Genomic DNA, 24,231 nt, shown 5'->3' on the forward strand with positions numbered 1-24,231 from the left:
GCACACCCCCCCCCCCCCACACAAGTGACCCAAAGCTGAGTGTGAGCAGCACCTCACTGCCAGAATCAGGTGCTGAAGTTCCTCTTCCACCCATCACCCCAAATCCTGGGCCTCCTGGAAGTCTCCAGGAGCAACCAGAACCAGCTCCTGCCTCACACTGCAGAGGCAGAGACAGTGTGAGGCAGACAAAATGTTCCTGCGCTTGCTTGCTCCAAATCCTTTACTCTGGGCTGAGGGTGCGGAGCTGCTGGAGGGGGAGCACCAAAGGACAAGGGCCACCACCAAGGGACAAAAAGTACCCTTTTGAGGCACCTCTGACAGTCAGATCAGGAGGCTGTAGGGTTCAGTGTCCTGTCCTGGTCGGCCCGGAGCAGTCCGTGGCCGTGGGGCTGTTCCTGGGTGACTGCCGATGGTGGAATAAATGGTTACAATGTCCATCGCCTCAATGCTCTCCATGTGGGCCTCCTGGAGAAGGACAAAGGAAACACCAAAGCTGAGAGCCTTCTCCACAGGCTGAGCTGGGATCAGGAGAAATTTGGCACTGTGGGGGTGGTGAGAGCCTGGCACAGCTTGCCCAGAGAGGTTGTGGCTGCTGCCATCTGGGGAAGCCTTCAAGGTGAGGCTGGATGGGGCTCTGGGCAGCCTGCTCTGGTGGGAGATGTCCCTGCCCATGGCAGCAGGCTGGATCTAGATGATCTCTAAGGTCCCTTCCAGCCCAAACCATTCCACGAGTCTATGCACAGAAGGTGTCCAGAGCTACTGACTGTCTGCACCCAGCAAGGAGCTGGCAGAGGCAGGAGCTAGGTGAAGCCTAGGTGGCTTTACCCACAACAGCCATGGGGCAACATTGGTCCCAGCTCCCCCAGCCCATGGGTGCAGAACCTGCTCAGCCCATCAGCACAGCCAGCACTGCCAGGGCACCCCCAAACCATGGCCCTCAGCACCACGTCCCCAGGGCTCTGAAACCCCCCCAGGGATGGAGACTCCACTACTGCCCTGGGCAGCCTGGCACAGGACTTGGCAACCCTTTGGGGCACGAAATTGTTCCTCATGTCCCACCTAAACCTTCCCTGGGGCAACTTGAGGCTTTTTTCTCTTGGCCTGTCACTTGTTCCTTTGGAGAAGAGACCAAGCCCCACCTGGCTCCAGCCTCCTTGCAGGGAGTTGTAGAGAGACAGAAGGTCTCCCCTCAACTTCCTTTTCTCCAGGCTGAACAACCCCAGGTCCCTCAGCTGCTCCTCCCAGCCCTGTGCTCCAGACCCTTCCTCAGCTTGGTTGCCCTTCTCTGGACCTGCTCCAGCCTCTCAATGTCCTCCTTGGAGTGAAGTGCCCAAAGCTGACCCCAGGATTCCCTTAAGGTCCTCGAGGGGAAGGTCCAGGCTGGTTTGGGGTCTGCCCGAGGAGGCAGGAGGAGGAGAAACGTGCAGCCTTCCCTCACAACGATTATTTCACTCCCCAGCTCGTATCCAGCCCCAGCCTCTCTGAGCATCCCCTCCAGCCCCTGGCCGTTCCCAGCTGCCAAAGCTGCCAAAGAAGGTTTGGATGTCTCCCCCTCGTACCTGCTGCTGCTGCCGCTCCTTGTTTCTCCACTTCTGCTGCCGAGCTGCACCTAGAAAAGAGAGCTTTGGGATCACCAGGATGCGCTGCACCTGCCTGTGCCAGCGCGGGGGAGCCGAGCTGTCCGGGCAGGCTCCTGGAGCTCCGGAGGGACCTCAGCAGGACAGCCGCAGTGACCCTAGAGTCACCGCGTGGCTGCGCCTGGAAGGGACCTGTCAGCGCTTGGACTCCAACCACGAGCCCAGCGCTGCCAGCTCAGCACCAGGCTGTGTCGCTCAGCACCACACCTCCGTGGCTCTGAAACCCCTCCAGGGATGGGGACTCCGCCACCGCCCCGGGCGGCCTGGTAGGGGAAGGGGCTCAGGGTCCCTGCAGTTGCTTCTCTTTCCCAGCCTGGAAGTTCTGGTCCCAGCACCAGGAGGTAGAAGCTCTCCAGGAACCCCTGCACAGCCCCATGATGTGCTCCTGCTTTGCTGAGCTTTATTCCCAGCTTGAAACGCAGCCAGCAGCTCTCGTGAGTGGAAGGAGGTGGCACGTTCACAGCACCACGGATTGGTTTGGGTGGGAAGGGACCTTTAAAACTCATCCAGTTCAAACCCCCTGCAGTCCGCAGGGATAGCTGCGAGCAGAGGAGGATGCTCGCAGCTCCATCTGCAGGAGCTCTACAGAAGGAATCATTTCAGCGTGAAGAGCTCAGTTGCTCCCGAGCTCTCCAAACGTTTAATAGCCAAGAACACGTCTGGGTGAGCTGGAGGATGCAGCCTGGAAGGGTAGGAAGCCACTCACCGCGGTGCCACAAGCAGCAGGAGAGCAGGAGAACCAGGACCAGGGCAAGTGAGGAGCAAACTCCTGCTGTGTAGTAGTAGACATGGCCTTGCTGCCTAGGGTCTGCTGGAGAAGAGAGAACAGGGAAGTGGTGGCTGAACAGCTGATTGCAGAGGCCCCACCACAGCTTCTAGAGCTTTCCTGGTGATCCCAGAGCTCTCCTTGGGATCAGAGGAGCTGGAGATCAGCACTGTGGACACAGGTGGGAGGAGATATTGCAGTACACAAAGTCCTCTACAGCTCAAGTATGAAGGAGTCAGCCTTCCTGTACTGCCTTGGGTGCCTTAGCCATGCTGCTGGGAAGGCAGACAACAGCCTGAGCCTCTAACAGAAGTCTGTAGGTTAGCCCAGAAAGTCTCAGAGGTGTTTCTGTCTTGGGTAGAGTCTCAGACTCAGGGAATCCCAGCATGGTGGGGGTTGGAAGGGAGCTCTGGAGATCATCCAGTCCAACCCCTCTGCTAAAGCAGGGGCACCCACAGCAGCTTGCCCAGGATCACAATGGCCAGCTGGGATTGGAAGCTCTCCAGAGATGGAGACTCCACAACCTCTCTGGGCAGCTCCTGGGTTCCAGTTTGTGCCCACTGCCCCTTGTCACCACTGGGAAGAGTCTGGCCCCATCCTCTTGTGCCCCACAGGGCAGCACCCAAAGCCAGTGCTGCGGTTTTCAGCTCACCTCTCTCCTCTCACCTCACTCACAGTGGGTAAAGACCAGGCTAGCAAAGAGCATTTCTCACTTAGAGACAGTGGCCACACAGGAAGCCTACACAGTGATGAAGCTGGTGATGGGAGACAGGATGGGCTTCCTGTGTTAGAAGAGACCTGCAGCACCGCATCAACCGCAGCTGGACAGCAGCAGCTCATCCCCTCCAGAGGGGCAACAAACACTCTGCCAGCACCCATGGCCACACCTCACATCCTGGGGCCAGTTTTGGGCACTCCAAGGACATTGAGAGGCTGGAGCAGGTCCAGAGAAGGGCAACAAATCTGGGGAAGGGTCTGGAGCACAGGGCTGGTGAGGAGCAGCTGAGGGAGCTGGGGTTGTTCAGCCTGGAGAGAAGGAGGCTGAGGGGAGACCTTCTGGCTCCCTGCAAGGAGGTTGGAGCCAGGTGGGGTTGGTCTCTTCTCCCAGGGAACGAGTGACAGGACAAGAAGCAACAGCCTCAAGTTGCTCCAGGGAAGGTTTAGGTTGGACATGAGGCTGCCCAGAGAGGTTGTGGAGTCTGCTTCTCTGGAGAGCTTCCAACCCCAGCTGGCCATTGTGATCCTGGGCAAGCTGCTGTGGCTGCCCCTGCTCGAGCAGAGGGGTTGGACTGGATGATCTCCAGAGGTCCCTTCCAACCCCCACCGTGCTGGGATTCTTAGGAGGGAGGGAAAAAGAAGCTTCCCACTCCTGCTCCCAAGGAATGAGTGATAGCACAAGAGGAAATCATCTTAAGCTACCACAGAGCAGGTTTAGGTTGGATGTGAATCAGAGAATCACAGAATGTCAGGGGATGGAAGGAACCTCAAAAGATCATCCAGCCCAACCCTGCTGCTACAGCAGGATCAGGAACATTTTCCACCCCTTGAAGCTTGTCAAGGGCTGGCCCAGGCTGCCCAGGGCAGCAGTGGTGTTCCCATCCCTGGAGGGCTTTCACAGCCTTGTAGATGTGGTGCGGAGGGCCATGGGTTAGCGGTGCCCTGGCAGTGCTGGGTCCGTGGTTGGGCTCTGTGATCTGAAAGGTCTCTTCCAGCCTACACAATTCACTGACTCCCTGTCACAGAATCACCAAGGTTGGAAGAGACCTCAAAGATCATCGAGTCCAACCTGTCACCACAGACCTCCTGACTGTCTGGGCTGGCCACACGCAGGGGGACACTCACCTGGAGGCTCAGGGCTGAGAGGATTCTCGTGCACAGCCAGGGTGAGGTTCCAGGTTTGGGATGACGATCTGAAGGTGACGTTGTAGACCCCACTGTCCCTGAGCTGCAGGTTCCTCAGCAGCAGGGAGCCATTGTTGGGGAAGAACTGAATGTCTCTTCGTGGAGGCATGGGGAAACAACGTGAGGAGCAGTTGCTGGGAACACCGCCAGCAGCTAAGGTGCAGCTGGTCACAGTGCAGGAGATCAGTGTGTCCAGGGGGGTGCTCAGTGTCCAGGCAATGGCCAGGGGGAAGCAGCAGGCATCAACCAGGGTGTAAGAGACAGGCAGGAGCACAGAGTGCCCCACTGTGCCATTGACCAGCTTCTGATGGACTGTGACATGGACACCCAAGCTTCCCCCTGCAGAGAAGGGGAAGCAGCAGCTCAGTGACACTTTCCACCCCCTGGCAGGAGAACAGGGACTGGATCCTCTTTCCCTTCCCCTCTCCAAGCCCATCCCTGCGTGGGTGGTCACAGCACACCTCATCCCACCACCAGCAGCTCCAGCAGAAGCTGTTTCTCAACCACACACAGCTGCTGAAGCTGTATTTTGCAGAGGGGTGTGTGTGTTCATGGAGGGCTTTGCTTCTCCACAAGCCAAGGAAGCAGCCCAGGAGAAGGATGAGTGGTGCCCTCTGGCCATCCAACCCCTTCTCGGGTTCATTCTTTGGTCATCTGCATGTGAAGCATCTCCCACTCCTTGTGTCCTGAGAGGAAATGGGGAGGCAAAAGCACAGCCACCTCCTGACCTTCCTCTACCTGTGGATGGAGCAACCCCTGCCAACCCTACCTGGGGCTGACATCAGAGCAGAGCAGGTGTCCAAGGGCACATACCATGGGGTCAGTACATCTGGGGGCCACCACCTCCCCCCACAGGCACCCCCCTATCCCTCAGGATCCCCAGCTCAGCCTTGACTCACCGAGGAGCGTAAGAAGGGAGCAGAGGCTCCAGGAGCGTCGACCAGAGGACATCTCTGGGTGGCAGCCCCAGCAGAGGAACTGCAAGGGGAGGTCCAGCGGGGCTGGTCACCACGCCTCCAGCGCAGGGTCCCAGCCACCGGGCCCTGCGAGCGTGTCTGAGCTGTCACCCCAGCAGGAGGGGAAGCTGGGGACTTCTCGAGCTCGCAAGCCCGGCTTTCTTCCTGTTCTAGGCAACCACGGCCCCTCAGCTGCCGCACTGCTGGCACCTGGGGGAGCAGGGAGGTCCCGGCCGCAGGCCAGCCCAGCTTGGCCCTCGGGGTGCCATGAAAGGCCTGGCTCCACTTCTTTGCTCTGCTTGCCAGGAGGAAAGGTTTGCACCAGCCAGAGGTGCAGAGCCAGGGGCAGGCTTGGTGCGGGAGAGCAGGTCCAGTGCTGCCAGCACCCCATCAGCAAGGGTGGGGGGAAGGTATGGGGCTGGACCTCCTTGCACACAGCCACCCCCACCCTGCAAGGAGCACCTGGAGCAGAAGTGGAGCCTCAGCTATCTGCTCAAACCTCCTCTTGCTCACTGCTGCTCAGAGCCAGCAGCAGCAGGACATGGGACAGTGTTGGGCTAGCATGGCCACAGGGCTAGGAACCTCCAGAAGGTGTGTGTGTGGGTCGCCTCCTCCTCGCTGGACAGGCTCACTGGAAACTCAAGCATGGTTTACAGCCCTCAAGATGTTCTGAGGAGCAGGTCCTGGGGCTGAAGCAAACAGGAACAGCAGCGGGAGCTCCGAAGCCAGTCATCGACTTCTTTAACCTCGTGCACTTTCTGCCACCGTGTGGCCAGGGAAAGAATGAAGCAGAAGCCACCAGAGAAGGGTTGGGTTACTGCTCCTCACATTCCTTCCACCTCTGGTGGTTAGCTATGGACTTACTGGAAACATCGACTTTGTTTATACATCATTTATTTGAAGGCTTGGAGAACACCCAGGGTGGGGGGAGGAAAGGAGAAGGAGGCAGCTCAGCATTTATTGGCTTCAAAGAAAGCTCAGTTACAGAACCTGATGCAATCAGGAGAGCAAACAGAACAGGGCCCAAGAGCCACCTGTACCAGACAGACAGCAACCACCACCCCATCCTGGTCCTTCCAAGGGGCTTTGGGTGCTCAGGAGCTGCTCCAGAAGAACTCAGCCCTCATGGGAAGTGGGGAGAGGTGAAGCACAAGGTCTAAACCCAGCTCTCCCCCTGCCATGTTTCATTGTCACTCAAGCACCCCAAGAGCCAGGAGGAAATGTGTCCCTTCTACATTCACCATGGACAACTCCACAGCCACCTCAAGGCTGGAGCTGGCTCCTGAGAGGAGGCTTGGTGCCTGCAGACCACAGCCCCTGGCAGCAACAGTGGGAGGCAGAGCTACAGTCACCACCTTGTGGGTCAGAAAGGCAGCTGTGGCATGAGTGTCACCACCATGCTCTGGCAGGGTGTCCCTTGGGACCAGCCCCAGTCCTGAAGGGGCCAGCTCAGGGCAGCAGCAGATCTTCAGCAGATGGAGAACCCCTCAGGAGGGAAGGTCAAGCTGCTGGACTGAGGGGAGGTATCTACATCATTCATGTGCTGTTCCTCACATCCTGGGCACACAGGGAGGCAGAAAGAGCTCAGAGAAAGAGAGCTCAGGGGTTCCAAACCCTGCTCAGGACCCTTTGTCAGCTCACACAGACACTGGTTGGGGTCACCACCTCTTCCCTCAAGCTCCAACCCACAGCTTCACCAAGAAGCAGAGGGTGAAACCAACCTGAAGCACAAAGGTTGGGCTGTGTGAGGGACTGTGTGTGCAAGCCTGTGCCCTGCTACACCTCAACAGGATTAATGAAGACCTGCAAGGCTCCACCTCCAAGGTGTGGTGGTGGAACTGGCACCCCACAGAGCCTACAACATGTGCTGCAGGCTGCCTGAGGAACACTTCCAGCCCTGGGAGACGTTCCTCAGAGCAGCCAACCTGCCACCCCTCCCTCACACAAGGGAGAGGCTCCTTCCTGCCAAACCTTCACTCCAAAGCTCCTTCCAACTCCTGATGACTGCAACCACAGCTCACCACAGATGGGGAACTGCAGAAGGAGCTCAAGGTCACCTGAGGAGAACCTCCAGGAGTGTCTCACCACTGAGGTCTCTACAGTCAGCCTTTAGATTCAGTGAGGGCAGCCAGTTCAGCATGGCTGCACCTGGGCATCAGAACATCTTGCTGGCCAGGAGACAAAGGGAGCAGCCTTGGTGAAGGTCTGCTCAGAGCAGAGTGAAGACCTCCAAAGATATGGAGGAGTGAGAAATTAGCACATCCAAAGTCCCCTCCTGCTTCTAAAATTCCAGGGATTCTGCTGAGGCCAGGATTTGCCTCTGTTCCTTCCACTGAGGCCCAGACTCTGACATCTCCTCCCAGCAGATGAAAGTTCTGTTACCTTCACACCCAGGAGAGTCTGGAGGGGAAAAAAGATCCCCAGAGGTCAACCTCATGATAACCTTTGCAAATTCCTTCTCCAGGCAAGATCCAAGAGCAGCAGAGGGGGAAAATTCCTCAGCAAATAACTGCAGCTGCTGAGGCTTCACCCCTGAGCACAAGCATGGTGGGACTGCAGGTCACCTGGTCAACAGCTCCTTCATCTAAGGGTCATCTCTCCTTCCCAGCACAGCTCTTGCTACTTCCCTCTTCCCTTCTAACCCCAAACTTGTCAAACACTCCAGCTGGGCCCAGTTCTCCCTCCAGGCCATCCCTGGAGCAGCACAGCTCCTAGCAGGGCCACAAGGGATGTCTGAGAAGAGAGAAGGCACTGCAACATGCACCCAGCCTTTGAGCAGTGACATCACCAATGAGGTTGTGATCTTCTCTGGAAGGGCTACAGGCCAGCCTGGGGCAAGGCAAGATCCCAGAGGTTTCCATTCTGCTGTGCTAGAAGACCCCTACAACATCAGCTGACAGAAAGGCTGAGCAGGGCAAGGAGCCCAAGATTCCAAGTCCTGAAGGCACTTGACTGGAGGAGAGCTTCCCATGGTGGGAATCAACCCTTGGTCAGCAGAGCTGAGCCAGGGGGGCCTAGAGAGGCCAGGCTGGGAGCACAGACAGCAAGAGCTGCCCGTGCTCCAAGGCAGGTGATGGCCCCACAGAGCTCCCACAACCTTTGGTTTCCACCTGCTGCCTCTCCCCAGGAGGCACCCAGAGCTTTCTGGAGAGGCTGGAGGTGGCTGAGGTATGTGCAACGTCGTCTGTGCGGCGAGAGGCACCGGCAGGGCGGCGCTGGAGGTCTGCTGCCCTCTCCCATGGAGGGTGGGGGAGGGCTGGGCTAGGCCTGGAGCCCCAGCAGGCGGGCAGTGTTCAGCACATCGTCCCTGGTCAGGTAGCAGCCGCACAGCTGCCGGTAGCCGGTGAAGGCCTCCCGCCCGTGCAGGACACGCCAGTTGTCCACAAACAGGGCCTGCAGGAGGAGAGAAAAGGCCATCAGAGGAAGGGCAACCGCCACAGAGAAGGGCAGGAGCCCCTGACAGGCATCCCCAACTCCAGAACACAACCTAGAGACCGAAGAGTAATGCCACAGGGGGCTGAGAGAGCAGATGAGACTGCAGGCAGATGTTTCGTGGGACCCAGCAGAGCTGTGGGAGCTGCAGGCAGAAGTTCTGCTGTGCTGCCAAGCACACTGAATCATGGAACTGTTTGGGTTGCAAGAGACCTTTAAGCTCATCAAGTCCAACCATTAACCCAGCACTGCCAGGTCACCACCAAACCATGACCCTCAGCATCACATCTCCACAGCTCTGAAATCCTGCCAGGAACAGGGGACTCCACCACTGCCCTGGGCAGCCTGGGCCAGGCCTGACAACCCCCAAGGGCAAGAAATTGTTCCTCATGTCTAACCTAAACCTCCCCCGGGGCAACTTGAGGCCATTTCCCCTTGTTCTGTCACTTGTTCCTTGAGAGGAGAGCCCAACCCCTACCTCGCTCAACCTCCTTACAGGAGCACAGCTCTGGAGAGGAAAACTGAAGCACATGGAACCCAACCCAGCTGAAGTGGCACCAAACCTCCACATCTAACAGGAGCAGCCTGGCAGCCTCCCTCTGCTTCCAAAGCCCATGTCCTACCTTGCCTGGCTTGAGCTTGACCCAGAGCTCATTCTCTGGTCTCCGGAGCTCGGCGGTGAGGGTGCGGTGGGCGGCGTACCAGCGGTGCACCACGTCGTAAGGCACCGTGTTGATGACAGCTCGGTCGTAGTTGTTGTACCTACAGGTCAAGAGACAAGCCAGGGGGGCTCCAGTCACTTCCACACAGAAGTTCAGGAGCCTGCAGGACACCTCAAAGGATGGGGGAACACAGGAGGGGTTGGTCTCCTCTCACAAGCACCAAAAGAGGAAAGGGCCTCAAGCTGTGCCAAGGGAGGTTGAGGTTGGACACGAGGAAGCCTTCACAGGAAGGGTTATCAAGCACTGGAACAGGGAGCTGGGGGAGCCACCATCCCTAGAGACCTCTGAAGGATGTGTGGATGGGGTGCTGGGGGATGTGGTTTAGCAGTAGTGGTAGGATTATGAGCTCTAGGTGAGTGGTTGGGCTTGAGGATCTCCAAGCTCTCTCCCAACCTCAGCAGCTCTGTGTATTTAAGAGAGGGTCTAGAGATGATCTAAGGGAGGTTTTGCTGCAAGTGGAGGGCTTTGAGGAGAAGACAACCCTGGGAGAAAGGAGGAGTGCCCAGTGCAACAGTGTTCATAGAACTAGTTTAGTTGGAAGAGACCCAAGGAGTCCAACCATGACCCCAGCACTGCCAGGTCACCACTAAACCATGTCCCTCAGCATGGCTGGGAGGTCACCTGGCAAGACACTCATCCACCACAAGCCAGCCTCCTCCCCACAGCCAGGGGCCCGAGCTTGCTGTCACCTGATGAGGTACAGCTCGTTGTTCCAGGGGTAGACATTGAGGACAGGCCCCACTCCAATCATGTGGTTGTGGCAGTCTCCCACGTTCTCCACGTACTCATGCTTCAAGGGCACCTTGCTGAGCAGCTCAAACTGCTCAGGGGCTTGTCTGAGAACCTGCTCTGCTGCGTAGAAGCCGTCCACCAGCAGGGTCCTCCCACCCGTGCCCTCGTGCTTCAGGCAGTGGAACACTTGGATGCTGCGTGGGAGAGAGCAGAGGAAGACCTTGAGTGCTTGTCCCATGGGAAAGCTCCCCATGGACCCAGGCAGAGGCAGACTAAGATCTATCAGCAGCCAGCAAGACCTGGCTCTGCCTGCTGTTTCCCCAGCCCAAATCTCCCCCATTTTGCTTCCTGAGAAGGTGGTCAACTGCCTGCACTGCCCCCAAGTGCAGGGACATGAGCCTGGGAGACTTCAAGTGATGGTAGGACCAGGCCTGAGTCACCCAAACTCCATCACAGAATGATTAAGGTTGGAAAAGACTTCTAAGATCATCAAGTCAAACCTTAGAGAGTCATAGAATAACTTGGGTTGGAAGGGACCTGCAAGATCATCCAGTTCCAACCCCCCTGCCAGGATGGGCAGGGACACCTCCCACTGGACCAGATTGCCCAAGGCCTCACCCAACCTGGTCTTGAGCACACTCCATGAGCAGCAGCACTCACCCACAGGGCTCCTGGAAGTAGGTGGTGTCGGTGTGCCGGTCCAGAGCCAGCTTGGTGTAGGCAGTGTCTCCCCGCGAGAAGTCAGAGGTGAAGTACCACATCCTACCATAAATGGTCTCCCTGCAGGAGAGAGGGCAGCTGGCAGTGTGCTGAGGGGGTCAGCATGCTGGCAAGGCAGGACTTCTCCTGCAGCACAACAGTGGGCAGCAGGTGGAGGGATGGGATCCTGCTCCCCCCCCTCTGCTGAGACCCCATCTGCAGTGCTGGGCCCAGCTCTGGAGCCCTCAGCACAGACATGGAGCTGATGGAGCAGGGCCAGAGGAGGCCACAGCAATGATAGGAGGGCTGTGAGGCCAGGCTGAGAGTTTGGGTTGTTCAGCATGCAGAAGAGAAGGCTCCAGGGAGACCTTCTGGTGGCCTTCCAGGATTTCAAGGGGCCAGAAGAAAGCTGGGGATGGACTTTCCAGCAGGGTCTGTGGTGACAGGACCAGAGGGGATGGTTTGAAGTCAAAGAGGGAAATTCAGGCTGGAGAGAAAGGAGGAATGTTTGACACAGGGTGGTGAGAGCCTGGCCCAGAGAGGTAGGACATGCCAAAACCCTGGCACCACTGCAGGTCAGGTGGTCTGCAGGTCCACTGCAGGTCAGTTGCAGATGTCCCTGCTGGCTGCAGGGGGTTGGACTGGATGAGCTTTCAAGGTCCCTTCACCCCAGTCCAGTTCAGGACTCTATGGTTTGAGGCTACTCCCCTCCATCCTCTGCACAGAGCCAGCTAAACCCCAACAACTTAAACTTTCTCCTTGTCAAGAGCTGCTGCTCCTTGGGTACCTCCCCTGGTATCCAGCTTCTCCTTTTCCTCCCCAAAATATTGATGGTGATGACTCTTGCTTCCTCTGCACCAACAGATCATCTTCCCCAGCACAGCCCAGGAAGCCACTGAGTGGCACAGGGAGCTGCCAGAGAGCTTGTCCCCACCACAGGATTTTGTCCTCAGGACCATGTGTCTTCACCCATCTCCTTCCTACAACACCATGGAAGGGAAGAGACACAAGGCAAGGACACACTGCACTTAGAGGCTTCAGGGTAGAGGTACCTGGAGGTGGAGGCTGGGTAGATATTCCCTGGAGCTCTCCTTGCTTCTGTCTGGAGTTATTAAGAACTTGGGTGGAACTCAAAACTCAGCCCCCCAGGCTGTTGGTGTGCCTCAGCCTTTCAATCACACACACAGAAGGAACATTCCTCAAGCAGCTTTCTTTAGCCAGAGCTAGGAATTGGTTTTGATCTTCTCCCTGGCTCCCAGGGCCAGGGCTGCCCTCCTGACCTCCCTAAGTCATAACAGGAAATGTCTCTCTTCACACAGCTTCAGCCTTCCCAAACAGGTCACTTCCTCCAGTTGCTCCTCTGAGCACAGTCCCACTATCACAAAAGTCACTGTGTGCTCCTCAGGCAGCTCCACAAGCCTGTGACACCAGCTTCTCCCCTGAAACCAGGCCAGAGCCCACAGCACCAGCCTCCTTCCCACTTCAAGTGGAGCAACCACAGGCTGGGGAAGACCTTTTGTTGGCAAACCAGGCCATGCTGCAGAGTGCACAGGGTAAGGTGGCAGCAGCTTTCCAAACAGCAGGGAAATGGAGCTTGGCTTCCCCAGGTCCCAACAGGGAAGTACTGGAGGGAGGCCAGTGGAGGCTGCAAGGATGCAGAGGGGCCTGGAGCATCAATGTGAGGAGCAAAGGCTGAGAGCCCTGGGGATGTTGAGCCTGGAGAAGAGCAGCCCCAGAGGGGATCTGATCAATGCTCAGCAGGAGATAAAGGACCTGTGGGGGCAAGAGGATAGGGCCAGACTCTTCCCAGTGGTGTCCAGGGACAGGACAAGGGGCAATGGGCACAAAGTGGAAGCCAGGAGGCTCCATCTGAACAGGAGGAAAGAATTCTTTGGTGTGAGGGTGCTGGAGCCTTGGAGCAGGCTGCCCAGAGAGGCTGTGGAGTCTCCTCCTCTGGAGAGCTTCCAACCCCAGCTGGCCATTGTGATCCTGGGCAAGCTGCTGTGGGTGCCCTGCTTGAGCAGGGGGTTGGGACTGGATGATCTCCAGAGGTCCCTTCCTATCCCCACCATGATTTGGTGATTAACAGCCTGCCCTTCATTGCTCCTCTACAAGCTGTCAGTGGCCTTAGAACTATGGAATCCCAGACTGGTTTGGGTGGGAAGAGACCTTTAAAGCCAACCCCCCTGCAGTCAGCAGGGACAGCTGCAACTAGAGCAGGTAGCTCAGAGCCCCAAGCAGCCTGACCTGCAGCGGTGCCAGGGATGGGACACGTCCCGCTGGAGCAGGCAACCCGGAGGCAGTCCCACTGGATCCACTGGAGCAGGGCCTCAGCACCTTCAGGGCACCGCCTGTGCTGCCGAGAGCTGCTCTGCCCAGCCCGGGCCCCGGTACCTGATGAGGCTGACCCTTCTCGCCAGGGTCTCCGTGTCGGCCTTGGTGGGAGCCACGTTCTCCACGAAGGCGATGCCGTAGAGCAGGAAGCTGCGCAGGAACTCCTTCAGCCCCTCGTCGGTCTGCAGGAAGCTGCGGCAGTCCACGGAGGGCACCTGGGCGCGCTGGTAGACGTCTGCGTTCCAGAGGATCCTGGGGTGCATCACCTGCTGCTTCTGCCCCTCGTAGCTGTTCCTCACCAGCCACTCCAGCCCGTAGCGCGTGACGTGCCCGTCCGGCCCTGCCGCGGGCGACAAGGAGCACGGCTGGGCCCACACGGCCTCCCCGCTGGGACCACACACGCGGCCACCCCGCTGGCCACACGCGGCCACCCTGCTGGGCACACGCGGCCAGCTCACCGCCCAACCACGGCCCTCAGCACCACACCTCCAAGGCAATTGAAACTACCCCCCCCCGCCCAGGAATGGGGACTCCGACACTGCCCTGCGCCAGGCTTGGACAACCCTCGAGGGCAAGAAGTTTTTCCTCGTGTCCAGGCTAAATCATAGAACCACAGAGTTGTTAGGGTTGGAAGGGTCCTCAAGGATCACCTAGGTCTAACTCCCCTCACACTAGAGCCACATCCAGCATGGCCTTCAAAACCTCCAGGGATGAGGCTTCCATCACCTCCCTGGGCAACCTGTGCCAGTCTCTCGCCACCCTCATGGGGAAGAACTTCTTCCTAACATCCAGTCTGAATCTACCCATTGCTAGTCTTGCTCCCCTGGGACAAGTGGTGCTTTTTGATCAGCTCCTTGTAGTCCTGAAAGGCCACCAGAAGGTCTGTCTGGAGCCTCCTCTTCTCCAGGCTGAAGAAAACCAAGTCTCTCAGCCTGTACTCATAGGAGAAGGCTTTCAACACTCCCATGATCTTGATGGCTCTAACTTGTCCCTCAGAAACAGCTTCTCCATCCCTTGGCCTTTTTACCTGCCCTTCTAAGGACAGGGCAACAACTCTGTGAATGCCATGGCTGTGATCTCACCACCACCCAGGGAGTGATTCAATGACCTTAGAGAGCTTTTCCAACTGAAATGATTGTGTAGAGTAGAATTAACCAGGTTGGAAGAGACCTTTGAGATCATCGAGTCCAACCTATCACCCAGCACCATCTCATCAACTAAACCATGGCACCAAGCACCCCATCCAGTCTCTTCCTGAACACCTCCAGGGATGGGGACTCCACCACCTCCCTGGGCAGCACATTCCAGTGGCCAATCACTCTGTGAAGAGCTTCCACGACCCACCACCCTCTAAGCAGAGGTGGCCCCCGAACCACAGTGCTCTGCAGCTCGGACCTGAGGAAGAGGATGGTGGCACCCATTTGGCCAGAAAGCCTCTGCTACTCACAGGTGAGGAAGAGGGTGGTCTCATCCACTCGAACAGCCTGGGGTCTGATGGCCAGATCCACGCTGGCAGTGTCCAGGCTGCGCTGGTTGGTCTTGGCGTTGTAGCAGGAGGCGGAGCGGCAGTGGTCCCGCAGCCAGACGAAGTCGAAGCGCATCAGGGTGTCCCTGTACCTCAGCTCTGCCCAGGAGATGGACAGGGGGCACCAGTGAGAAACCAGAGCCCAAGAGCTCAAGCTGAGGGCTCACAAGTTGTGACCACACTCACATGCCCCCTTAAGGCCTGGCACCTCAACCTAAATTGAGCTCGTTGTGGGGTTAAGACAGACCCACCCCAGTCCCAGCGTGGTGGGGTTGGAAGGGACCTCTGGAGGTCACCCACTCCAATCCCCCCTGCTCAAGCAGGGCAGCCACAGCAGCTTGCCCAGGATCACAATGGCCAGCTGGCTTTAGAAGCTCTCCAGAGGGGGAGACTCCACAACCTCTCTGGGCAGCCTGCTCCAGGGCTCCAGCACCCTCACACCAAAGAAGTTTCTCCTCCTGTTCAGATGGTTCCTCCTGGCTTCCAGTTTGTGCCCATTGCCTCTTGTCCTGTCCCTGGGCACCACTGAGAAGAGCCCAGTCCCATCCTCTTGCCTCCTCCCACCCCCTTTAGCTCCTTCTGAGCATTGATCAGATGCCCTCTGGGTCTGCTCTTCTCCAGGCTCAACACCCCCAGGGCTCTCAGCCTTTGCTCCAGGCCCCTCAGCACCTTTGCAGCCTCCAGCAGTTCCCTGCCCCTCTCAAACTGGGGAGCCCAGAACAGGACCCAGTACTCCAGATGTGGCCTGATTAGGGCAGAATAGAGGAGGAGGAGGAGGAGAACCTCCTTTCACCTGCTTCATGTACTCAGGCAGAATACCTTCACTGAAGGCCTGGCTGTTGTCACCTTGCCATGGCCTCTCTTCTCACATCATGGAATGGTTTGGGTTGGAAGGGACCTTCAAAGGACACCCAGCCCAAACCCCTGCAGACAACAGGGACATCTCCAACTGGAGCAAGTTGCTCAGAGCCCCAAACAACCTAACCTGCAATGGTGCCAGGGGTAGGGCATCTCCCACTTCTCTGGGCAACCTTGCCACTCCTCTCCCCAGACACTCAGAAGCAGGCAAATGTCCACCCAACACCTACCTAGATGGTCACCATGTAACTGCCAGGCACACTTGAGGGACTCTGGGGCAGTAGTGTGGTGCCAGTGAGCTGCAGCAGCGAGGGTGGTCCTCCTGTGACGGGGCATCCAGGGTGGGCATTGTGCAGTGCCTCCCCTCAGCCATCCTGGCATCTCCAGCAGACCCACCAGCCTCCTGCACCACATCCTGAGAAAGACAAGGCAGAGACGGTGGTGGTGGTGTCATCCTTCCCTGTGGGCATTTACTGACCAGAGAGGTAAGTGAGAAGCAGTCCATTGAGGAGAAAGAGAAGGAAGTGGGCATGATGACTTGCAGCCTGGCCAGAGGAGCCACCTGCCTCCTGGGTGCCACTTGGACATGAAAAGCAACCAAACAGAGCTTGGAGAGCACTCGGACTAAACATCTTCAAGGCCAAGGCTGAAGACCAGCATCACTTTTGGCTTCACCCAGTGCCAAGGCAAGCAGGTTGCCAGGCTTTTCCCAGTGCCTTCACCCCACCCTTGGGCCATACAGCAGTCCCCATGAAACTGGGGAGCTTCACCCATCCAGACCAGCTGCAGCAGATTCTTTGGCATCACCAGCACCCTGGAGGAAGGCCCTGAAGCTGCATGTGAAAACTGGCTGCCCTCACAGACTGGATGCCATGGGAGTAACTGGGAATAGAATAGAATTAACCAGGTTGAAAGAGACCTTTGAGATCATCCAGTCCAACCTATCACCCAGCACCATCTAATCAACTAAACCATGGCACCAAGCACCCCATCCAGTCTCCTCCCAAACACCTCCAGGGATGGTGACTCCACCACCTCCCTGGGCAGCACATTCCAATGGCCAATCTCTCTCTCTGTGTAGAGCTTCTTCCTAACCTCCAGCATAAACCTCCCCTGGCACAGCTTGAGACTGTGTCCTCTTGTTCTGGTGCTGCCTGCCTGGGAGAAGAGACCAACCCCCTCCTGGCTACAACCTCCCTTCAGGTAGCTATAGAGAGCAAGAAGGTCTCCCCTGAGCCTCCTCTGCTCCAGGCTAAGCAACCCCAGCTCCCTCAGCCTCTCCTCACAGGGCTGTGCTCCAGACCCCTCCCCAGCTTTGTTGCCCTTCCCTGGACACCTTCCAGCAACTCAACATCTTCCCTAAACTGAGTGGCCCAGAAATTAGCCATTAGGGTGGTGAGTTGAAGCTGATCCAATTCAAGGACATCAGCTGGGAAGAGCAGGAGGAAGGACAGGGAGGGCCTTGTGCTTCTTCTGTGACCACAGCAAAGACTCCTGAGAAGACACAAATGAGATCCCAGGATACATGAGGCAAAGCAATCCCAGAAGAGAAGAGAGAGTGGTCAGCCCTTCTGTGGGCAACACCAGCAAAGCCTCCTCTGCTTCAGGTCTTGTCCCATCTGTCACCTCCCCTGCTGGAATTCACCATTCCTGGGCAGATCTATAGGGCTGAGGGAAGCAACATGACCTTGGTTAAAGAAACAAGGAGCAGAGGAATCCACAATTAGGTCAGTTCCAGAAAGAGAATGCCAAACAATGAAGAAGAGGAGTAAGATCTCTGCTGCTGCTGAAGGACACAGTTGGCATGGAAGAGAAGCCAGCTGTGGGTAATTTCAGGCTAGATGCTAGAAGGCACCAACTCTTCAACACAAAGAGCAAGGGCAGAAGCTCAGAAGCTTTCAGATGTGGTCTGGAGACCCTGTTGTGCTTATCAGTGTCTGGAGGACAGGTCTGAACCCAGCAGGCTTTTATCAGCTCTTTGGCCTGCAGGGCAGAGAAAGGTGGATAAAACACAGAGCTGGGAAGCACTCCCCATCCCAGACTCCTGCCCTTCATCTTATCTGAGCAGCACATGCACCAGAGCTCTGCCTGTCCAACCTGCTTCTCCACTTCAAAGGTGACCCAGTGCAGAGATCTCAATAAGAAGAATGAAATCAGAGGGGCTGGGTTCCCAGGAAACAACTTGAGGAGCAGGAGAGAAAACCACAACAAACCACAGCCAGCTTTGGGATGGCGGGGAAGGGAGTGGAAGCTTTCGTAAGGAGAACATGGTTTGAGATGAAGATGGACTTCTCAGCCATGGAGCTTCAATCTCCTCACCCAGAACCCAAGAATCACCAGGAGGAGCTCCCTCTACAAACCCATTTCTCACTGGCTTCTATCTCCTCACCCTAGGACCAAGAATCACCAGGAGGAGCTCCCTCTACAAACCCATTTCTCACTGGCTTCAATCTCCTCACCCTAGGACCAAGAATCACCAGGAGGAGCTCCCTCTACAAACCCATTTCTCACTGGCTTCTATCTCCTCACCCTAGGACCCAGACTCACCAGGAGGAGCTCCCTCTACAAACCCATTTCTCACTGGCTTCTATCTCCTCACCCTAGGACCCAAATTCACCAGGAGCTCCCTCTACAAACCCATTTCTAAGTGGCCTCTGCTCCAGCCATGGTTATCTCCTCCTCCACACCTTCCCTTTTATCTCATCCCCTTGCAGTATCAAAGCCCACCAGAGAATAACCACAGGTTGGGGGAAGTGACCCAGATGCAGAATCTAATCAGCAAGACCTCTTGCTCCTCTGCTGCTCCTGCTGGAAGCAGACACCACCAACAGCTTCTCCAGAAGCCTCCAATCTTTCCCAGAGACACCAAACCCAAGAGGAGTTGAAAACCACAGCAGAAAAAACCCAACCCCAACACCCCACTTAAATCTGTGTGATTAGGGAGGATTTACATTTGGGGGGTCTGTATTTAATCAGGGCTAACAGCTCCCTCCTGGCTGGAATGAGCAAACCTCTCCCTCAGTCCTTCTCTTGATGTTGTCCACACCATGCTGGGCAGCAGCAAAATGCAGCAGCCCCAAGATGAAGACAAAAAGTTTCCCTTGAAATTCATAGAGGGCAGGAGGAAGGAGACTACCCTGAGAAGCAAGGAGGCTCTGAGAAAGGAGAGGTGTTCACCACCAAGCTGGCACAAAACCCCATGGAGAGGCTGTGTGTGAAGAGCTGTGGGCCTCATCCCACCCCAGAGTCTACCAGGAGGTGGATGAAAAGCAGGAGCACAAACCCCATGTTAGAAGTGGCAGAGGAGGAACAGAGCTGTGGGAGTTGGCAGGGGGTGGGCTGGGGGAGTGCAGAAAACTCCCAAATGTTGTGGTTTGAGGCTAAATCTCTAGGGAGAGAAGCAAGAGGAAGGAAGAGGGGCGCCTCAGGAGGGGCTCCTCCATCCAGGAGGACTTCCTGTCTGGCCCTTCAGCAGTTGTCTCACTGCTGCCACAAGAAGCACCTGAAGCAATCTTCATTGTTCTGCAGCTCTTTGTGGTCACAATTCCCATTCTGAGCAAAGGAAAAAATTCACTGAGCTGGGGTGAGGGGAGGGGAAGGAAAATCAAACCAGTAACCAAAGAGTTTTGGCAATGAGAAGGTGGAAGGAAGGAGCAACCAGACCAAGCTGTGGCCTTCAAGCAGCTTTTAGCCAAGGAACAGGGTGCCATGGGCCTGCTGGGGCTGTGAGCAGACCTGGACCCCCTCCCCTGGGGACAGCTTTCAAGCTCCTTGCCAAGCTCTTGTCATATTCCAACCACCCAGCTGCTCACACTCCTGGATGACTTTTCACTGCCTGAAGGTTTCTTGAGCTATGAAAGAAATATTTCAGAAGCACAAAAGGGCCTCAAAAAGAGGGGAGGGGAGAAAAAGGAGAAAAAGAGATCACTTTCCAGGGCAGCTTGGGAAATACTCTGCAGGCATCACACAGGGCTCACATCCTGCTGCCCTCTTGGCTGCTCACATTGAGCCAGATGTTTGGCTGCTTTGGAAGCTGTGCCCAAACCCCCTCAGTGCTGCTGCCTGAGAAGGAGAAGCCTTTTTTTAAGGCATAAAAAAAAGCCAAGGTTCCAAATGGACAGAAAGTGGACTGAGAGCCCTGAGCCAGGGCCAGGTGAGCAACTTAGACTAATCTCAGTGACAAACCCCAGTCCCCTGGGGCTGTGCCATCATGCCTCAGCCACATCCAGCTGAGTTAAAGGTTTAACAGCCCGAGGTGACCTCTTTTACCCATTAATTACAACCAGACAAAAGGCAGCTTGGTTGGCCCCTGCTGAGAACAGCTCCAGGCCCCCCCCTCCCCCAGCAGACACCTCTATTAGATCTGGGCTGACAGGAATCAGCCTCTCCTGCCCCATATTAAATTAAAGAGCTAATAAAGCCATCCCAGGCCCTGGCAGCTTCACTTCCCTAGAAGGAAGAAGAATTTTCTGCCCCCCTACACTTTGACACCAACCACCTGACTGCAGGCTCCCTTTCTCATAACCTTTATGCTGTCTCCTCTCTGCAGTTTCTTCCTTTTCCCCTCAACAAAACCTCCTCAGGCCCTGCAGTTCCACAGAAACAGGCTCTAATTCATTTTTTCCCCCCCTCTAGCCCTTGTGGTTTATCCACCCCAGGGACACTTGTTGCAGTCAGCTCCTGGTATTAAAATCACTCTGCTCACCCACTCTCGGTCCTGCCCTGGCAGAGAGGGGACAGGCAGCTCGCCCAGGCAGGGAGGAGCTGGCTTGGATCAGGAAAGGAGATTAAAAACTCTGCCCATGAGCTGCTAAAAAATAAGGGAGACCTTCTGGCAGCCTTTCAGGATTTCAAGGGGCCAGAGGAAAGATGGGGACAGACTTATGTGCAGAGCTTCTTGTGACAGGAGAAGGGATGATGGTTTGAACTCAAAGAGGGAGATTGAGGCTGGAGAGAAATGTTTGACACTGAGGGTGATGAGAGCCTGGCCCAGGCTGCCCAGAGAGGTGGGAGATGCCCCATGCCTGGCACCACTGCAGGTCAGGTTGGTTGTGGCTCTGAGCAACCTCCTCTAGCTGCAGATGTCCCTGCTGGCTGAAAGAGGTTGGACTGGGTGAGCCTTCAAGGTCCCCTCCCACCCAAACCAGTCTGAGATTCTGCCCTCCTCATCCCTGTCCTTACCTGGGACTCTGTGAGCACAGGGCTGAGGTAGGAGAAAGATGGGGTAAGGCTTCAGACAGGCTTGGGACGTGGACCCTTGGTCTCTGCTGGTGGTCACAGCTCTTCCCTGCTTCCTTCTCCTGGTCCCTGCACCCTCCAGGCCAAAAACGTTGCTGGGAAAGTTCTACACATTTAGTATTGAGTGCACTTCAAGGGGCTGACGTTGGCCAAGGCAGCAAAGGCTCTTAAATCAGGATCTTGGCAACTTTCTAAAGATATAAAAAAGCAAGAAGAACCCACGTTACCACTTAAACAGTAAACACAAACCAAAGAGCAAACCCAAAGGCCACCTCAGAAGCTGCATTTTGAGTTCCCGGTTCCCCCAGCAGCTGCAGCCCCGACACCACCAGTTCCTTGCTCGGCAACGGCCCAGGGTGCTCCGGGAAGAGGCTCCGGGATGCTCCAGCCTGCCCCGCAAACCGGCACCCGCCGGGTCTGCGCCGCCTCCCAGGCCCTGACCCACCTCGGCTGCTCGCCCGGAGCTGCTCCTGCCGAGCGCGTTCAGCGGGCGCCGGGGCTGCGGCGGGACAGGGCCAGGGCCGGGGCCGCCCCGGGGCGGGGCCGTACCACCGAGTGCGGGGCGGAGCTGGACTAGAGCGTCCGCAGCCATAGAGACAGCAGCGGGCCCGCCCTGGGACGAGGCTTTTAAAGCTCACCCACTCCAACCCTCCTGCAGCCCGCGGGGACAGCTGCAACTACGGCAGGTCGCTCAGAGCCACGACCAACCCGGCCTGGAGAGCCGGGACCCGAGCTGCTGCCCCAGGCCAGCCGCGGTGGGGCCGGGTAACCGGCAGGCCCGGCCGGGAGCAGCGGCAGGGCAGCCTCCGGGCTGGCAACGTGTCTGCGGCCGGGCCGAGCAGCCCAGAAAGGCGGCGGGAGGACGGAAGGGCCCGGGGAAGGCGGCGGAAAGGCCGGGATGGGGAGGTGGCGCCTGCCGTTGGCGGGACGAGGCGGCCCCCCCGCGGCCTGCCTGGCTCCGCCGCCCGCCTCACCCCCACGGCGCTCCCTGTCCCGGTGCTGCCACACCAGAAGCACCACGTTGTAACCCAAAAGGCCCTGTCCGCCCCGCTTCCCTCCCGCCACGGGCAGCTCCCCACCTCGTCCCTCCCCGGGCACAAGCCGAGGGAAGCGGCGTGGCACAACCAGCTGCGAGGCCGGCGCCGCTCCGCCGGAGCCAGGCCCAGCCCCATGGCGGCTTCCCCTTTAACATCCAGCCCCGCCCCTCACGCACGGCCCCGCCCCTCACGCACACCACACCCTCCCCGCCGCGCTCTGAGCCGCTGCGGGCTTCTGTATGGTGTCGTCCCTCCCTCCCCGGGGCGCTCTGTGCCGCTGCGAGCCTCTCTATGGTGTCGTCCCTCCCTCCCCGGGGCGCTCTGTGCCGCTGCGAGCCTCTCTATGGTGTCGTCCCTCCCTCCCCGGGGCGCTCTGTGCCGCTGCGAGCCTCTCTATGGTGTCGTCCCTCCCTCCCCGGGGCGCTCTGTGCCGCTGCGAGCCTCTCTATGGTGTCGTCCCTCCCTCCCCGGGGCGCTCTGTGCCGCTGCGAGCCTCTCTATGGTGTCGTCCCTCCCTCCCCGGGGCGCTCTGTGCCGCTGCGAGCCTCTCTATGGTGTCGTCCCTCCCTCCCCGGGACGCTCTATGGTGCTGGCAGCAGCGCGCCTCCTCCTCTCTCCGCCTGGAGCCAGGCGCGATGCGCGGAGGGTTCCGGCTGGTCCCGCTGTCCCCACGCTCTCGGGACGTCCCCGTCCCTATGGCTGTGTGACGCTGCTCTGTCCGCCCGTCAGCTCTCCGCGGTGCCGCTGGCACTCTGCGGTACGTCTGCCGCTCCACACGGAGCCTTCCAGCCCTCTAGGGCTCTCTGCGGCCGGCGGTGCCTCCGCTGCGGGCTGTGCGTTGCCCCTTTTCCCGCAGTCCCCGACCCGTTCCCCGCCCCGTGAGCTGCGCACCCGGCAGCAGCTGCGGGTCCCGGTGGCGATCCGTGGGGTCCCGCAGGGGTCCGCGCTGGGGGCGGCTCTGTTTAATATCGTCGTCAGTGACACGGGCGCTGGGATAGAGGCACCCTCGGCAGGTGGCACCCAGCTGAGGGGTGGGATCCATCCGGAGGGACTCGCACAGGCCGGGGAACTGGGACGATGTGAACCTCGTGAGGTTCAACCAGGCCAAGGGCAGAGTCCTGCCCCTGGGTCAGGGTAGCCCCAGGTTTCAATCCAGGCTGGGGGTGAAGGGCTGGAGAACAGCCCCGTGGAGACCCCACCTGCAAGGCTGGAGTCCTCTGCACGGCAGAGACATGGAGCTGTTGGAGCAGGGTCAGAGGAGACCACAGCAACGATGGGTTGGAAGCCCTCTGCTGTGAGGCCAGGCTGAGTTGGGGGTGATCATCCTGGGGAAGAGGAGGCTCCAGGGACACCATCTGGTGGCCTTTGCAGGGCTTCCAAGGGGCCAGAAGAAAGCTGGGGACAGACTTTTGAGCATGGTCTGTAGTGACAGGAGAAGGGGTGACGGTCTGAACTCAAAGTGGGAGATTCAGACTGGAGAGAAGGGAGAAATGTTTGACACTGAGGGTGGTGAGAGCCTGGCTCAGGCTGCCCAGAGAGGTGGGAGATGCTCCACCCCTGGCACCACTGCAGGTCAGGTTGGTTGTGGCTCTGAGCAACCTGCTCTAGTTGCAGATGTCCCTGCTGGCTGCAGGGGGTTCAGATGGATGCCCTTTAAAGGTCTCTTTCCACCCAAAGCAGTGTGGGATTGTAGAACTTTCAGGGCAGGATCATGGTGCTAAGTTGCCTTGGGTCACTGAGAAGCTTCCCCCCAGCCCCTGTTCCTCACAAGGGGTCTGAGGTGACTGTGAGACCTGGAGGGTGTCCTTGTCAGCTTCCTGGGTCCTGCTTTCCATACATTCATAGAATGCCAGAATGTTTGGGGTTAGAAGGGACCTCAAAGATCTCCAAGTTCCAACCCCTCTTCCCCCACCCCCATGGGCAGGGACACCTTCTGCTAGAGCAGGTTACTTAAGGCCTCATCTAACCTGGATGAACATCTCCGGGGGGGGGGGGGGGGTAGGGGGTATCCACAACCTCCCTGGGCAACCTGTTCCAGTGCCTCAGCATCTCCTTTCCTGCTGTGCCTGGAGGCAGAGCAGCTGCTTGCTGTGATAGCCGTGGCAGCAAGGGGACGTGGTGGTGGCGTGTCACCAGCACAGCCTGCTGCTGCTGCTGCTGAGCCTTCCCAGTGTTTTTCAGGAAGGGGGTGGGGGAGGCGCCGGGAAGAGGCAGGAGAGGCTGCTGGGGAGCTGCTGCTTCCCAAAATCTCACTGCAGCTCCCAGAGGAGATAAACAAATTAGTCACTGGGTGAGCTCACGGCGGAGGCATCTCGGCCTCCATGAGAATTTGTCACTGGGTGTCCTGGTGCTAGGTCCCCGGAGGAGGCTGTGGGTGAGGGCTGACCCTGTGC

At 57.9% G+C, this 24,231-nt stretch overlaps 2 protein-coding genes across 5 annotated transcripts; both read right to left on the reverse strand.

Moving 5' to 3' along the window:
* Window positions 1–202: 202 nt before the first annotated feature.
* Window positions 203–5,278, reverse strand: LOC137448071 (uncharacterized). 3 transcript variants are annotated; one of them, XM_068152233.1, is made up of 5 exons: window positions 5,205–5,278; window positions 4,246–4,644; window positions 2,344–2,445; window positions 1,560–1,609; window positions 203–465 (listed from the first exon to the last, which is right to left on the reverse strand). In XM_068152233.1, the coding sequence occupies exons 1-5, from the start codon at window positions 5,254–5,256 to the stop codon at window positions 322–324; spliced, it is 747 nt and encodes a 248-aa protein (XP_068008334.1). In that variant the 5' UTR covers window positions 5,257–5,278; the 3' UTR covers window positions 203–321. The 3 variants fall into 3 exon arrangements, with proteins under 3 accessions (XP_068008334.1, XP_068008333.1, XP_068008336.1); XM_068152232.1 differs by having other exon boundaries at window positions 2,344–2,448; XM_068152235.1 differs by lacking the exon at window positions 2,344–2,445.
* Window positions 5,279–6,138: 860 nt separating this feature from the next.
* On the reverse strand, window positions 6,139–21,992 carry TMLHE (trimethyllysine hydroxylase, epsilon). Of its 2 annotated transcripts, none has more exons than XM_068151909.1 (9): window positions 21,881–21,992; window positions 20,745–20,992; window positions 15,794–15,978; window positions 14,628–14,804; window positions 13,241–13,520; window positions 10,808–10,927; window positions 10,105–10,341; window positions 9,317–9,455; window positions 6,139–8,654 (listed from the first exon to the last, which is right to left on the reverse strand). In XM_068151909.1, the coding sequence occupies exons 3-9, from the start codon at window positions 15,975–15,977 to the stop codon at window positions 8,523–8,525; spliced, it is 1,269 nt and encodes a 422-aa protein (XP_068008010.1). In that variant the 5' UTR covers window position 15,978; window positions 20,745–20,992; window positions 21,881–21,992; the 3' UTR covers window positions 6,139–8,522. The 2 variants fall into 2 exon arrangements, with proteins under 2 accessions (XP_068008010.1, XP_068008011.1); XM_068151910.1 differs by lacking the exon at window positions 21,881–21,992 and adding an exon at window positions 21,247–21,327.
* Window positions 21,993–24,231: the final 2,239 nt, after the last annotated feature.

The sequence above is a fragment of the Melanerpes formicivorus genome, unplaced genomic scaffold, assembly GCF_026170545.1.
Source record: "Melanerpes formicivorus ecotype bairdi unplaced genomic scaffold, bMelFor1.0.p_v2 SCAF_22, whole genome shotgun sequence".
NCBI lineage: Eukaryota > Metazoa > Chordata > Aves > Piciformes > Picidae > Melanerpes > Melanerpes formicivorus.